Consider the following 17,125-nt stretch of genomic DNA (forward strand, 5'->3'; position numbering starts at 1 on the left):
AAAAAAAAAAAGTAGCTGGGATTACAGGTACATGCCTATAATCCTCAGCTACTTGGGAGGCTGAGGAAGGAGAATTGCTTGAACCTGGGAGGCAGAGGCTAGAGTGAGCTGAGATCAAGCCACTGTACTCCAGCCTGGGCAACAAGTAAGACTCCATCTCAAAAAACAATCAAACAAACTAAAGAACTCTACGCATGTAAATATGACAACTTAGAAAAAATAGATTATCAAAAAACACAAACTACCACAAGTCACTACATAGAAAACACATAATTTGAACAGATCTACAAATTAAGGAACTTAAGTTCACAATTTAAAATTTCCCAAGAAAGAAATCTCCAGGCCCAGATAGTTTTACTGGAGAATTCTATAAAACATTTAAAAAATTAATTCTATACAATCTCTCCAAAAAATAGAACAGAAGGGAGCACTTCCCAATTCGTTTTATGAAGCTAGTTTTACCCCAATACCAAACCAGATAAAGACATTACAAAAAATTGAAAATTACAGAACAATATCCCTCATGTATATAGATATAAAAATCCTTAACAAAATATTAGCAAATACGATTCAGCCATAAATTAAAATAATTATATAACATGATGAAGTGGAGTTTATTCCAGCATCCAAGGCTGGTTCGGTATTCAAAAATCAATCAGTGTAGTCCAGCATATTAACATGCTTTTAGAAATTACACAATCGCATCACTTTATATAGGAATAATATTTGACAAAATTCAACTTCCATTTGTGATAAAAACTCTTTAAAAAAATAGGAATACAGGCTGGGTGCAGTGGCTCACACCTATAATCCCAGCACTTTGGGAGGCCAAAATGGGCAGACCACCTGAGGTCGGGAGTTCAAGACCAGCCTGGCCAACTTGGTGAAACCCTGTCTCTACTAAAAAACACAAAAATTTTGTTGTCTTCACAGCTTCTATCACTACCTGACATAGTACCTGTTTGTTTATTTATATGTCCAGCTCCAATCCTGTTTTCAACTCCAGAGTGGTAGAGAGGCTGTCCTATTCACTTAGAACATTGAGGTGCATAGAAGACACTCAACTCAATGAATAAATAAGACCATTCCTTTTTAAATTCATGTATATCTACCTTTGCCACTTTTTTTTCTTTCTTTCTTTCTTCCTTCCTTCCTTCCTTCCTTCCTTCCTCTCTCTCTCTCTTTCCATCTTTCTTTCTTTCTTTCTTTCTCTCTTTCTTTCTTTCTTTTTGAGACAAAGCCTCACTCTGTCGCCAAGGCTGGAGTGTAGTGGCGCCATCTCGGCTCACTGCAACCTCCACCTCCCAGGTTCAAGCAGTTCTTGTGCCTTAGCCTCCCGAGTAGCTAGGATTACAGGCACCTGCCACCACACCCAGCTAATTTTTGTAATTTTAGTAGAGATGGAGTTTCACCACATTGGCCAGGCTGGTCTCAAACTCCTGACCTCAGGTGATTCACCTGCCTCAGCCTCCCAACATGCTGGGATTACAGGTGTAAGCCACAGCATCCAGCTGCAACTTTTAAGATAATAATGTCTCTGTTCACATACCCTTCAATTTATCCTGTGAGAAGCTCACTGCAATTCCTGATTATGAAGCCCTTCATCTTGAGTGAAAATTGTTCATGCACATTCTCTTTGAATTTTGCCTGTTGCTCATTCTCTGTGTTCATCTTCTAGATCCGCTACAAGATTCAAAATGAACTTCTCTACTATTCCCTTTACATCTTAAACTGTTCTCTTTCACACTTTCTCTCTTTATCTCTCAGTGATAAAATCTGAGGAATATATCTTTCAGTTTACAGATCTCTCTTTAGTTGCCATTTCCCAAGCCCACTGCATTCTTTTTTTTTTCTTTCTTTCTTAGAGTCTCACTCTGTCGCCAAGGCTAGAGTGCAGTGGTGCAATCTCAGCTCGCTGCAACTTCCCGCCCCCGGGGTTCAAGTGATTCTCCTGCCTCAGCCTCCTGAGTAGCTGGGACTATAGGCGCGTGCCACTGCACCCTGCTAGCATTCTTTAATTACTATTATTTCGGTGACCATATTTTTCATTTCTAGAGTTGTATTTGATTTTTTTCAAATCTGCCTGGTGTATTTGAGAATTTCCTATCCATTTATAATACTTTTAATTTCTTTATCGTCTTTACAATATTATATAACTTTTATAGTCTTTATTTGGTATAATAGTTATATTATCTGAAGTTTTGGAGGCTCAAATATGCTGTTCATTGAATCTCTTTCTGCTCACTTATAGAGAGCACTAAATCCAAGCCCCAAAACTTCATGAGAGATGGACCGCAGTTAGAGATGGATTATAGTTATATATTCTCTAATACCCCCACTCCCACCCTAAGCCCGGGCTTAGACAGACAGACTTCCTTATCTTCAACCTGTGAATATTGTGATATTTTTCCTTGTATGTATTTCACAGAGGGGTTAACTCTTCAAGAGCCTGGCTTTATAAAGAGTTCTCAGTTCCAACTCATACAAGTTCAAGGTGTTATCTTCTATCTCCTATCACAGCATGGCCATTAAAGCTCAGCAAATTCCTCAAGGCAACCTCAGCATTAGCTCACGTGCTTACAACTCTGGTAATCAGTTCCCTCTTTTTTTTTTTAAAGCCCATAGTTATATTTCCCTTGCTGTTTCATGAGCCAAGACATGCATTATTTAAAAAAAAAAAAAAAAAAGTTTGAAACATTTTATCCAGCATTGCTAGGTACCTTTAGCAGAAGAGCATTTAAATTAAAGCGTTCCCTTCCCATATTGCCATAGGGCTGGTTTTTATTCCTTTATAGTTAAACCTACAAATGTTAAAAGATATCTAAGTTTATCAAACAGTATCTAACTATACTTAAAATTTTTCAAATTTGAAAAAACGTTTTTATTATCCAACATACATTAAAAAATCAGTTTATTCTTTTTTATCAGCCACCAAAGTAAAAATCAGAAATATCCTTTATAAGCTTGAATAAATGCAAGACATGTTGTTGTGGAGAACAACGTGATTACAGGAAACCTATTCTCCCAAGTTGCCAAAGTATGTTACAAATGTACTAATTAATTCTCTTGGGATTTTTTTAAATAGTACAACATTAATTAATCCTTACTATGTATGTATAAATCAGGTTTGTGGCAAAAAAAAAAAAATCAGTTTTATCCCCCACTTATAAGTAGGAAAATTTACCTGGAAATAAAGTGACTATGATGAGTTAATGATAAAGTACAGAATGGGTCAGGAGTGGTGGTATGCACCTGTCCTCCCACTACTCAGGAGGCTGAAGCACGAGAATCGCTTGAGCCCAGGAGGTGGAGGTTGCAGTGAGCCGAGATCATGCCACTGCACTCCAGCCTGGATGACAGAGTGAGACTGTGTCTCAAAAAAATAAATACATAAATAAATTTTTTAAAGTACAGAATAAAGACTTCAGATTTTTTGTACAGTTAAAAAAAAAAAACTTGTCAGGCACGGTAGTTCAAGGCCTGCAATCCCAGCACTTTGGGAGGTTGCCCTGGATAGATCACCTGAGGTCAGGAGTTCGAGACGAGCCTGGCTCACATGGTAAAACTCCATCTCTACTAAAAATACAAAAATTAGGGCTCAGCTGATGGCATGCACCTGTAGTCCCAGCTACTTGGGAGGCTGAGGCAGGAGAATTACTTGAACCCAGAAGGCAGAGATTGTAGTGAGCTGAGATCACAGCACTGTACTCCAGCCTGGGCAATAGAATGATACTCTGTCTCAGAAAAAAAAAGAAAGAAGGAAAGAAAAAAGGAGAGAGAGAGAGAGAGAGAAAGAAAGAAGGAAAGAAAGAAGAAAGAAAGAAAGAAGAAAGAAAGAAAGAAAGAAAGAAAGAAAGAAAGAGAAAGAAAGAAAGAAGGAAAGAAAACGTGACTATTATCTAGAAAATATCAAATATAAATATTTTCTATTAAAACATAAGTATACTAGTTATTATTTGCATATATGTAGTTAATGCTTGAAAATCTGTTTTTTATTCTTAAAATGTTTTAAAACAAAAAAAAAGAAATAATCAATTCAAACTCTAATATTTTTTAAAATTCTCCTACTCCATCTTTTTTTCTACTTCCCTTCCTAAATCAAAGACCTGAGGAATCTGAGATCTCACATCTTCTTTATGTATAGTTTTCAAGATTTTCAAATAAACAATTATTCACAGAAGAATGCACAAAGGACGCCTGAGCAAACTTAATTTTAGTTATGCATTCCAGAAAACTTTATAAATCCCTCCACTTAAAAAATACGATGATCAGCTAAATCTACTATTAAAGAAGTATGTACAGTTGACAAATATTTTTAAAGAACTTAAGATTAATGAAATATCAAAGCACAAAAGAAAACTTAATATTAACTACCTTATCCAAAGCACTATTAGTTCTATTAAAAAATCCCAGGTAAGTATGTCATCTTCTGAACACACAGAAGGAATAATCTCAAAGGCTATTTTCTACTCCCCATAGTTGCTCACTCTATCTCACTAAAAGAAGTTGCACTAAATAAACACATCTGCTACTGATCTTTGTCTGCCTTGCCTCTGGGATCTTAATCCACATGGAATATACAATTACTCTAGCCAAGAAGAAAGTAAGTTTTTTGTTTTAAGTGGTTTTTTTTTGTTTGTTTTACCTTTGCTATATAGTTTTTTACTAAGCTAATGGGCAAAAGCATAAATATTTGCCATTAACTTTATTTTAAATTTTGTTTCATCATTTCACATAATTTTTCTTGTTTCATTAGGGTTTAAGAGGTAATAATAAAACTCATTTCCCACATACTAGAATTAAATATTTTATTTCATTTTTTTGAGAGAGTGTCTCTGTCTGTCACCTAGGCTGGAGTGCAGTGGCATGATCACAGCTCACTGTAACCTTGAATCCTGGACTCAAGCAATCCTCCCACATCAGCCACCCAAGTGGCTGGGACTTCAGGTGCAAGCCACCACGGCCAGCTAATTTTTATTTTGTTTTGTTGAGATGGGGGTCTCACTATGTTGCTCAGGCTAATCTCAAACTCCTGGCCTCAAGTGATCCTCCCACCGTGGCCTCCCAAAGTGTTGGGATTATAAGCATGAGCCACGATGCCTGGCCCAATATTTTTTTTTAAATAAAAAAATAAACACAACTAAGATTCTTATCTTTATACTACAGAATTGAAATAGAAAATCCGAAGCTATTAATCTCACTGTCAATAGCCATGGAGCATTAATGCTACTTTAAATTAGTCTTATTGTCAGAAAGGCACTTATTAGCCAATCTGTTAAACAGTATGAGGTTACTACAGATTCAAGACAGACCAGTGTTGTAATACTGTGACCTAATCTCTAATTTTACAGGTGAGGACAGGTTATGCAACATAGTTACGATCACCACTCACTGAAATCACCAGAAACAGAGCAGAGACTCTATTCCAGATGTTTTGTTCCCAGTCTCCAATGTATTCAATTGCCTCATGCTGCCCTCTAAATTCACTACTGTGGAACAACTGATTGAGCCAGGCTAGAACATATGAATTATTCTACATTAGTGAACTTCTCAGATCCCTGTAGCTTAACTCTTTAAATACCAATACTTTTTAAAGTTCTCAATTTTTTTGCTAGGAACCTCTCTAAAGTGAAAAAGCACAACTCCAGATTCCTTAGGTATTCCAGTTTAACGACTCTGACATCCTTATTTGCTTCAACACCAGGTTATGTGCCTTATGAATACATTCCTGTTATGCTACATGACCTCCTTGTGTTTTGTTTTCTTTTTGTTGTTTGTTTGTTTTAGAGATGGGGTCTTGCTATATTGTCTAGGATGAATTCAAACTCCTGGGCTCAAGTGATCCCCCTTCCTCAGGCCTCCTGAGCATCTGGGACTACAGGCATGTGTGACAAAGCCTGGCTTGTCTTTCTTGTGTTAATTTCAGACCCCTCGGTGAACTCCCCATCATACTGGTTTTCCTTCAATACCTACTTTATTTGGGAGAGAATGAAGCAAAGAAAACAGCAACATGGTGGAGTCACGGTAGATGCTGATGGATAGTAAATGACAGAGAAAAAATGAATTATTTATTGTCCAGACTTTTAAAACATCATTTCTACTGGCTACAGTACTATTTAGAGTCAACTTAGCTGCACAGATCTTTGGCCTCCATATTAAAAGGTCCAAGTTTCATTGCACATGCCATGCTTTGAGGTTAGTCTTAATCTTGAATTTTAATATCAATTAATTTTGAATGCTTTTATTTCCTAAGAGATAACGGCATGGTTTCATATGTTATACTTTGGACAGACTGAGTTTTAAAAATGCAATTATTTTTCCTTTCATGCCCCTTGTAATGTTTTGAACAAACTTGAATGATGAAAGAGAATAAAAGAGATATCAGTAAAAAAAATTTTTTAATTTTAAAAAAAGGTCCAGGTTTCTTCATTTTTTTTGAGTTTCTGCTATCATTTCTTGCTGGTATCTATGTGTTATTATCAACTAATTCCCCCACCTTCAATATCCTATTCAGTTTATTTAAGCTTATAAAAAACATAGCAAAAATATACTAAAGAAACACCAAATAAAGATTTGAGGATCTCTTCTATCACCAGATATATTAGCATGAACCCTGATTTACCTATGTGGGGTCTTTTTCTTTTTGTTTGCTTCTGAGTTGTTGATAGCTCTGGTTTCTGGGTAACTGACCTATAGAAAAGCCTGTAAAACTGGGCTGGGCATGGTGGCTCATGGCCTGGCATGGTGGTTCACACCTGTAATACCAGCACTCTGGGAGGCCAAGATGGGTGGATCACGAGGTCAGGAGTTTGAGACCAGCCTGGCCAAGATGGTGAAACCTCAACTCTACTAAAAAAAAAAAAATTCAAAAATTAGCCAGGTGTGGTGGCAGGTGCCTGTAATCCCACCTACTCAGGAGGCTGAGGCAGGAGAATCACTTGAACCCAGGAAGTGGAGGTTGCAGTGAGCCAAGATAATGCCACTGCACTCCAGCCTGGGTGACACAGCAAGACTCTGTCTCAACTAAAAAAAAAAAAAAAAAAGGCTGGCCTGGCACAGTGGCTCACACCAGTAATCCCAGCACTTTGGGAGGCCAAGGTGGGCGGATCACGAGGTCAGGAGCTCAAGACCAGTCTGGCCAACATAGTGAAACCCCATCTCTACTAAAAATACAAAAATTAGCCAGGTGTGGTGGCACAGGCCTGTAGTCCCAGCTATCGGGAGGCTGAGGCAGGAGAATCATTTGAAGCCGGGAGCAGAGGTTGCAGTGAGCTGAGACTGCGCCATTGCACTCCAGCCTGGGTGACAGAGTGAGACTCTGTCTTAAAAAAAAAAAAAAAAAAAGTCTGCATACTTCTCTCTCTTTTTTTTTTTTTTTAATTGAGACGGAGTTTTGCTCTGTTGCCCAGGCTGTAGTGCAATGGCACAATCTTGGCTCACCTCAATCTCTGCCTCCTGGGTTTAAACAATTCTCCTGCCTCAGCCTCGAGTAGCCGGATTACAGGCATGCACCACCATGCCTGGTGTATTTTTAGTAGAGACGAGGTTTCTCCATGTTGGTCAGGCTGGTCTCAAACTCAAGTGATCTGCCCGCCTCGGCCTCCCAAAGTGCTGGGATTACAGGCAGGAGCCACCATGCCTGGCCACTGTACGTCTCTTTAGGTCTATTCTGTGTGAATTCATATACAATGTCCTTAAAATAAAGCGTTTGCAATCAGCTTATGGACCCAAACTGATTCAAAGTAAATATCTGACACTAAATCAGTGCTTCTCAAACTTTAATGTAAATGTAAATTACCTAGAAGCCTTGTGATAAATAAAGATTGTGATCTAGTGAGTCTGAGGTTGGGTTGCTGGCAAGATTCTGCATTGCTGTCAGGTGATGCTAAATCTGCTGACCCCCATGCTACACTTTTAGTAGCAAGGATCTACAACACATTCCCTTTTTTTCTCTCCTCTTTCTAAATTCTCTCATTCCTTTGCTTTTTCCTTTTCTTGCATTACTCTTTTTCTTGCTTTAAGTCTGTCAATAGTAACCACAGTAAGTATTTAGCGCTGTACGTAGTCCTTAAACCGATGAAGGTTCCCCAGTCTACAAGGTAAGCTATGAAAAAAAACAGTGCAGAAAGGTCAGAATACTACCATAGTCATAAACCTTTTCTAAATGTGACCAAAAATAATATAGTCAATCCAGATGACATTATTTTTAGGATGTATTGTTATTTTGGTATATTTCTTAGCAGTTAAATGTTTTCCTTAGAATACAGCTCAAAAAAACTTATGATGTCATGTTTCTTAATAGGAAATCAAAACATTTTAGTCATGTTAAGATTCAGTAATGGTTAAGATTCCAATGAACTGAACTGCTAATTATGAACAGAATGATGGCACTTGCACTAATCTTTATAACCTGTTAATGAATCTTTCTTTAGCCTACTCTAAAATTAGTAAAAAAAAAAAAAAAAAATCTGCTACCAAGGATACCTAATTCTCAAAAGATGAGTTTTTTTTGTTTGTTTGTTTGTTTTGTTTTGAGACAGGGTCTCACTCTTACCCAGGCTGGAGAGCAGTGGCATGATCATGGTTCAATGCAGCCTCGACTTCCCAAGCTCAGGTGATCCTCCCACCTCAGCCTCCTGAGTACCTGGGACTAAAGGCATGTGTGCCACCATGCCTGGCTAATTTTTTGTTTGTTTGTTTGTTTGTAGAGACTGGGTTTCACTATGCTGCCCAGGCTGGTCTCAAACTCCTGGGCTCAAGCAGTCTGCCCACTTCAGCTTCCCAAAATGCTGGGATTACAGGCATGAGCTATTGCACCCAGCCAAGAGATCAGCTTTCCAGTGAACTTGTATATGACTTACCATCTTATACAAATTTCACTTACGGTTGTGCTACACCAGATTGTATCAAACGCTCATAACTCTCATAAGAATTCCTAGATTTAGAATGAATCCTTTAATACAATAGTTGTTAGCATTTGTAACATACAGAAGTGTTGTTCTTCCAAAAAGACTCTAAGATCTTAATGTGCCTAATCAACAAGTCATAGTCTCATTTTACAGTGAAGAAACCTGAAGCACATCCAGGTTACACAACCGAGTGAACACAATGGAAACAGAATAAGTAACTTCTAACTTTAAAACCGTCTTATAGTCATTATACAGCATAGGTCGAACATTACTTAGCTTTTAGTTACAGGAATGAATTTTTTAAATCAAAATTATATAAAATGGCTTCTCAATAACACTTAGAAGTATTGTTTCCCTATAACATTAGTCCCTTGACAATAGAGTGAGCTACACTGTAAGTGGAATCCACTCCTGTGGTATAGTTTTCACACGAGGAAATTGAACCAGGTAATTCCATTCCATCGAGCCAGACAACAGTGCCTTCTAGTGGTCAAAGGAGAGCATAATCAGAAATGTCTTTGGGACTCTGGACTAAAACCAAAACATCTAAAATCTAGAAGCTAAGAAGGAAATTTTAAAAATACTATATGACTTCTTGCAGATTTAAAGAAAATTTGCATTCAAGAATAAAATGAAGATATATAAAAAGAAATTACCCAAAAGCTCCAGTCACCACTCCAATTATGTAAATGTGGCCCCTGTTTTTTAACTACCACATTATTCTCTTCCACAGTTGGACTAGGATTTTCCTCTACATCTTCCTCTGTGACAAGGCTTGAATCCCCTTCATTTATCACCTAAAGACAAATATCAAATCATTAAATTATTTATTGAGAAATGGCCATTTAAAAAAGAATGTCCACAACATATACGTTAATTTTAAAAGGGCAATATTTAAATGTTTAGAAGACAATAATAAATATGTTTTTGTTTCAGTAGTTCATATAGTTATATATTTATTTTTATTTATTTTTTATTCTTATTTTATTTTCTTTAGAGACAGTGCCTCAGTCTCGCACCCAGACTGGAGTGTAGTAGCCCAACCATAGCTCACTGTAGTTTCAAAACCCTTGGCCAAAGCAATCCTCCTGCCTCAGCCTCCTGAATAGCTGGCACTACAGGTGCACACCACTATGTCCAGCTAATTTTTTTTTTTTTTTTTTTTTTGTAGAAGCGACATCTCACTATGTTTCCTAGAGTGGTCGCAAACTCTTAGGCTCAAGCAATCCTCCTGCCTCAGTCTCCCAAAATGCTGGGATTACAGGCATAAGCCACCTCACCCAGTCAAGTTCATACATTTATACATGCAACAAAGGTTTTACAACTACTATTATTTACTAGGTAGTTTGGTTGGCACTAGGGATGCAAAGATGAATAAAGCAAAGTCCTTAGTCTCCAGAAATGCACAGTCTGCTAGAGGAGCAATAAATCATACAGCGTAGGCCAGGTGCAGTGGCTCATGCCTGTAATCACAGCACTTTGGGAGGCCAAGGTGGGCGGATCACAAGGTCATGAGATTGAGCTCATCCTGGCCAACATGGTGAAACCCTATCTCTACTAAAAAAAATATATTAAAAATCAACTGGGCATGGTGGCATGCACCTGTAGTCCCAGCTACTCAGGAGGCTGAGGCAGGAGGATCACTTGAACCCAGGAGGCAGAGGTTGCCGTGAGCCAAGACTGCACCACTGCACTCCAGCCTGGTGACAGAAGACATTCTCAAAAAGATAAAATAAAATACAACATAATGGGAGTGTCCATTTGTACAACTATTTTGGAGAATAATTTGCAATGCTCAGTAGGAAAGAAGATAGACATATACTGCAATGAAGCAATTTAATATACACAGAGTCAGAATGTTTGTTAATACTAAGAAAATGGAAATAACCTCACTGTCCATCAATAGAGAAATTAGTAAATAAGCTCTGATTTATACAAATGAAAGAGTTTAAACAAGTGAATAAGATGTGTCAGCTGTACGGGGTGGCTCACACCTGTAATCCCAAAACTTTGGGATCACTTGAGTCCAGGAGTTCAAGACTAGCCTGGCCAACATAATGAAACCCTGTCTCTGCTAAAAATACAAGAAATTAGCCAGGCATGGTGGCCTTTAGTCCCAGCTACTCGGAAGCTGAGGCAGGAGAATTGCTTGAACCCAGGAGGCAGAGGTTGCAGTGAGCTGAGATCACATCTCTGCACACTAACCTGGGTGACAGAGCCAGACTGTCTCAAAAAAAAAAAAAAAAATTGGGCCCATTGGGTAATTGCTCATGTAAGAGCACTCATCAGGGAATTTAAAAAAAAGAAAAAAGAGGCCAGGCGCAGTGGCTCATGCCTGTAATCTCAGCACTTTGCAAGGCTAAGGTGGGTGGATCACCTGAGGTCAGGGGTTCAAGACCAGCCTGGGCAACATGGTGAAACCCCATCTCTACTAAAAATACAAAATTAGCCGGGTGTGGTAGCATGCTTGTAGTCCCAACTATTTGGGAGGCTGAGGCAGGAGAATCACTTGAATCCGGGAGGTGGAGGTTGCAGTGAGCCGAGATTGCCCCATTGCACTTCAGCCTGGGTGACAGAGAGAGACTCCATCTCAAAAAGAAGAAGAAGAAGAAGAAAAGCAAAGAGAAAAAGAAAAAAGAGAATAGGGAGTAGGGGAGTAAGGAGGAGCAGCCATTATAAAAGCATATGGGGCAGGTGCAGTGACTCATGCCTATAATCCCAGCACTTTGGGAGGCTGAGGCAGGAGGATCGCTTCAGCCCAGGAGTTTGAGGCCAGCCTGGGCAACAGAGTGAGATCCTGTCTCTACAAAAAAAAATGTCAAAAAATTCGCCAGGCATAGTGGCATAGGACCACCTCCTGTGGTCCCAAATGTTCAGGAGGCTGAGGTGAGAGGACCGTGTGAGCCTGGGAGGTTGAGGCTGCAGTAAGCCATTATCACACTACAGCACTCCAGCCTGGGTGGCAAAGCAAGACCCTGTCTCAAACAAAAAAACAAACAAGCAAGCAAAACAGCATCTGGGGTACCAGGATCCTTAAATCCTCTTCTGCTGCTGCTCAACTTAAGCTTGAGGTTGTTTTTTTTGAGACAGAGTCTCACTCTGTCGCCCAGCCTGGAGTGCAGTGGCGTGACCTTGGCCCACTGCAAACTCTATCTCCCGGGTTCAAACAATTTTCCTGCCTCAGCCTCCCAAGTAGCTGGGATTACAAGCGTGCACCACCTCACCCAGCTAATTTTTGTATTTTTAGTAGAGATGGGGTTTCACCATGTTGGCCAGGCTGGTTACAAACTCCTGAACTCAAGTGATTGGTCCGCCTCAGCCTCCCAAAGTGCTGAGATTATAGGCATGAGTCACTGCACCCAGGCAAACTTGAGGTTCTTAAACCCTGTAAATAACCATTGCCACTGGGGAAGCCCCTAACCCTGATGATACTGATTTAAGGGCCTCTGGAAAAAGACATTTGTAAACATGAGAGGGTAGAAAGGGCCTCCTCCACCTGAAGTATATCCAGTAACCTCCAAAAAGAGAGGGAGAAACAAACAAACCTGGATATAAGGGGAGGAAACATACAACAGCAAAACAACAAAAACTGAAACTGAAGTCCATACATTGATCTAACAGGACATACAGAATTTATTAAGATAATTTATATAAGCTGGGCGCGGTGGCTCAAGCCTGTAATCCCAGCACTTTGGGAGGCCGAGGCGGGTGGATCACGAGGTCAAGAGATCGAGACCATCCTGGTCAACATGGTGAAACCCTGTCTCTACTAAAAATACAAAACATTAGCTGGGCATGGTGGTGCATGCCTGTAATCCCAGCTACTCAGGAGGTTGAGGCAGGAGAATTGCCTGAACCCAGGAGGCGGAGGTTGCGGCGAGCCAAGATGGCGCCATTGCACTCCAGCCTGGGTAACAAGAGTGAAACTCCACCTGAAAAAAAAAAAAAAAAAGATAATTTATCTAATAAAAAATAAAAGATTGGCTTTTGTGCCTCTACAACATAGGTTCTAAGTTAACTTCAACATCTGCTAAAGTGCAGCAATTGGCAAACCTTCATGACTTTAATCAATAATGGATCTCAAATTACAGTTATACCTAGAGCTCCCACTAAGTTTAAACAAGGCATCCCCTACAATCTTAGGGGAGTTAGTCAACATAAAACAGACAACAAACAGGTATGCCTCACTTTAATCATCAGAAGTATTCCTTTGCCTAAATTCTCCATGATCATGGTATACATTGCCCTAAAATATCCTATTATGGCCCTAGACATTGTGACCCAGTGAGTAATAAACTAAATTTAAAACAAGTCTTTAAAGCTTACAAATTGGCTTTCAAAGAAGTGGGACCCCAGGCTGGGTATGTTGGCTCACACGTGCAATCCCAACACTTTGGGAGACTGAGGCAGGAGGATCACTTGAGGCCAAGAGTATGGAGGATGTGCTGGGCAATATAGCAAGGCCCCCTCTCTACAAAAAAAATTGAAAGATCAGCCAGGTATGGTGGCACACACATGTAGTCCTAGCTCCTTGGGAGGCTGACGTGGGAGGATTGCCTGAGTCCAAGAGTTGGAGACCACAGTAAGCTGTGTTTGCACCACTGCACTCCAGCCCAGGTGACAGAGCAAGACTCTGTCTCAAAACAAACAAAACAGTGAGACCCCATGGACCACCACCCTCAATGCCCAGTTAAAATTATACAACCCAATATAAAACAAAACAGGGCCTTCGAGGACTGAAACTTGTTATATAAGACCTACTTCGGCCAGGTGCAGTGGCCCACGCCTTTAATCCTAGCACTTAGGGAGGCCAAGGTGGGCGGATCGCGAAGTCAGGAGTTCGAGACCAGCCTGTCCAACTTGGTGAAATCCCATCTTTACCAAAAAAAATACAAAAATTAGCTGGGCGTGGTGGCACATGCTTGTAATCCCAGCCCCTCAGGAGACTGAGGCGGGAGAATCGCTTACACCGGGGAGGCGTAGGTTGCAGTAAGCCAAGATTGTGCCACTACACTCCAGGCTGGCGACAGAGAGAGACTCCATCTCAAAAAAATAAATAAATAAATAAAGACCTACTTCATGAAAGAGTAATTATTCCTACTGCTTCTCCACTTAACAGCCCAATTTGGCCCTGTTAAACTTGGTAAGAATGAATGGTGCCTCATGATTCATTAATGCATCCTCGATGACGTCCTTTTACCCAGGAAGGCCCCTATACCCAATATTATCGAAATTACTGACTATCCAGTCCACAACTAGTAAATACTTTGCTGCTATAGATTTGGCTAAAATGGTCCGTTCAGTGTTTCTTTCAACACCTCCTCAGCCACAATTGGTCTTCTCCTCCAGAGAAACCTAATATCCCTTTACCTGGCTACCCACAGAGTACCTCCACAGTCTTGCCATCATACCCGGTCTCGACAGGAAAGATCTTAACTTCATCCAATTTTCTCCAGGAGCACAGGTCTAACATTCCACTGATGACATCCTCCTCTAAGGATAGTCTTTTAACATACAAAGGAGCTCACAAAAGGGGTTGTTGGGCCATTACGCTACACATAGTGTAAGGCCTACCACCTTGGTCAACTTTCTGAAAATAATTTGGTCTCTGTTACCCAGGCTGGAGTGCAATGGCACAAACAGGGGTCACTGAGGTCTCAGCATGCTGTGCTCAAATGATCTTCCTGTCTCAGCCTCCTGAATAGCTAGGACTACAGGCACCAAACAACCATGCCCGGCTAACTTTTTTTTTTTTTTTTTTTTTGTGGTAGATACTGGGTCTTGTTCTGTTGCCCAGGCTGGTCTCAAAGTCCTGTCCTCAAGTGATACTTCCTTCCACCTTGGTGTCCCAAAGTTCTGGAATTACAGGCATGAGCCACTGAACTGGGCCACAATGGCTTACTTAAATTCAAATTCAATTAAATGAAAAATGGTGCATGTCAGTCATCAATCAAACATCAAGGGTGAATTATCACAAGTCTCAGTCTATTTCATTTGCCTCACCCCTCCGTCTTCCTCTTCTGGACCTCATCTGGGCAAGCTGATAAGAAAGCTTGTGGCTGTGCTCAGTGGTTCACACCTGTAATTCCAGCACTTTGGGATGGGGGCAGATCACAAGGTTATGAGATCGAGACCATCCTGGCCAACATGATGAAACCCCATCTCTACTAAAAATACAAAAAAAAATTAGCCAAGTGTGGTGGCACGCACCAGCTACTTGGAAGGCTGAGGCAGGAAAATCACTTAAAACCCAGGAGGCGATGAGAATCGCTTAAAACCCAGGAGGCGGAGGTTGCGGTGAGCCGAGACAGCACCACTGCACGCCAGCCTGGGGGAAAGAGCAAGACTCCATCTCAAAAAGAAGAAAAGAAAGAAAGCCTGGTTGTACCTTCCTTCATCTTGGGTGGGAAATCCAAGCAATCTCCTGTCTGCATACAGGAACTCTCACCCTGGCCCCACTCCCTAACCCAGAAAAAAAGACCTGGAGCCAGTCTTTTCCTGAGGCTCTTTTAAGCCTTTTGGTGCTGCTTCAGAGACCTGCCTTGCTCTCCCCAGAGACCTCAATTATGTAAGTAAAAGGCTTTTTCATACCCTCATGGTGTGTGTGTGGCATCATCAGTTTCTACACCTGAACAAATTTGGTGTGGGTGTTCATTCTGGCTTTCTGGGGTGGTTACAATAGATTCCTGTCTCTCTAACTTATCAGCTGTGTGGTCCTTAGCAAAGTCAATCTCTGTACATCTGTTTCTTTACAATAGAGGAAATAATTATCTCTAGTCTGGACAATAAGCTTATTGAGAGCAGGGATCAGGCCTGTGTTAATTACCATTTAATCCTGAGCACCCAGTGCCAGGGACATAGTTGAATCAGTGACTGATTGGGTTCATGAATATCCAGCTTGACTATTTCATAGTAATGTTTTTCAAATCAAGTGAAATAACACACTCATTTGTTCATTCAACAATTATTTGTGTACCTCCACCAATCTGTAAACGGTAGTGCTCTTCAGAAGATACAGCACTGACCACATTTTCTCTAAAAGTAAAATATATACGCATAAGCCAATGTAGAAGGAGGACGGCGTTCAGAAATGCAGGCGCACCTCCAACAAAAGCGGAGCTTCACCCTGAATATTAACAAGCAAGTTTTCCATTTTGTCAAATAAGGTAGTAAACAAATAACAAAACCAGACTAGTTGAAACCAAAAACCTGGCTGACAGCACAGTGATTTAAAATGATCACTGTGTAACAGGGCCGAGGATGAAAGGAAGGAGGCGAGGCTGGAAAAACTAACACTGAGTCAGAATCCCAACCATGGGGCCTGACCCGAGGGGGCCTGAGGATGAGACATCCGCATCAGCACATTTCTGGCCAAATTCAAGCCCTCAGCGCCCACAGGGAAGCAGACGTTCCCACCACCGCCCGAGGGAAAGGGCTCCCGGAGGCACAGGCAACCGTTTCCTCGGTAACAACTTTCCCTGCGACTCCAAAGAGCTCGAAGAACAGGGAAGGGAAGGATTAACTGTAATCTGAGAAAGTCCGAGCAATCACCGTGAGAAAAGTCGGGTAAAGCCTCCAGTGGGAACCGCCCCCAGCGAGGCCGGCTTACCTGGCGTACGGCCCGAGCGCCCTCCATCGCGGCTCCCCCGGCCACCGCGGCACCGCCCCGCGCCCACCGCCAGTGCGCTCTGCGCGCTCCGGGCTCCTCGCGCCTCCTCCGCCGGCCCTCCCGAGTACTTCCAGCCGCAGCTTCTTGCGCCCTCCGGCGGCCGTGAAGGACTCCTGACGATGAGTGTTACTGGATTAGTTCGGAGGCTTGTCTTTCTAGGCGTCACAGTGAATCTTAACCTATTCCCAGCCTCAAACTTCTGTGCCTACCAGGAAATGACGTTACCTGCCCCAATGTGCGAAAAAGTGAAATGCTCGGGAATTTTTTTTTTTTTTTTTTTTGAGACAGAGTTTCGCTCTTGTTGCCTAGGTTGGAGTGCAAGGGCGCGATCTCCACTCACGGCAACCTCCGCCTCCCGAGTTAAAGCGATTCTCCGGCCTCATCCTCCCGATCAGCTGGGATTACAGTCATGCACCACCACGCCCGGCTAACTTTGTATTTTTAGTAGAGACGCGGGGTTTCTCCATGTTGGTCAGGCTAGTCTCGAACTCCCGACCTCAGGCGATCCGCCTGCCTTGGCCTCCCGAAGTGCGCCCTTGTTCCTTCC

The 17,125-nt window shown here is 41.3% G+C and overlaps 1 protein-coding gene across 2 annotated transcripts in view; it reads right to left on the reverse strand.

The window, feature by feature from the left end:
- GRAMD1C (GRAM domain containing 1C) overlaps positions 1 to 16,653 on the reverse strand; it is a 100,704-nt gene extending 84,051 nt beyond the window's left edge. The window contains exons 1-2 of one of the 2 annotated variants that reach the window (XM_017547730.2): positions 16,519 to 16,653; positions 9,566 to 9,706 (exon numbers count right to left, since the gene is read on the reverse strand). In XM_017547730.2, coding sequence (XP_017403219.1) covers positions 9,566 to 9,706; positions 16,519 to 16,545 — 168 coding nt within the window. In that variant the 5' untranslated portion in view covers positions 16,546 to 16,653. The remainder of the gene's footprint in view (positions 1 to 9,565; positions 9,707 to 16,518) is intronic. The other variant, XM_017547731.2, reaches the window with a different exon arrangement.
- Between the last annotated feature and the right edge of the window lie 472 nt (positions 16,654 to 17,125).

Source organism: Cebus imitator, unplaced genomic scaffold (assembly GCF_001604975.1).
Source record: "Cebus imitator isolate Cc_AM_T3 unplaced genomic scaffold, Cebus_imitator-1.0 Scaffold201, whole genome shotgun sequence".
NCBI classification, from domain to species: Eukaryota; Metazoa; Chordata; class Mammalia; order Primates; family Cebidae; genus Cebus; species Cebus imitator.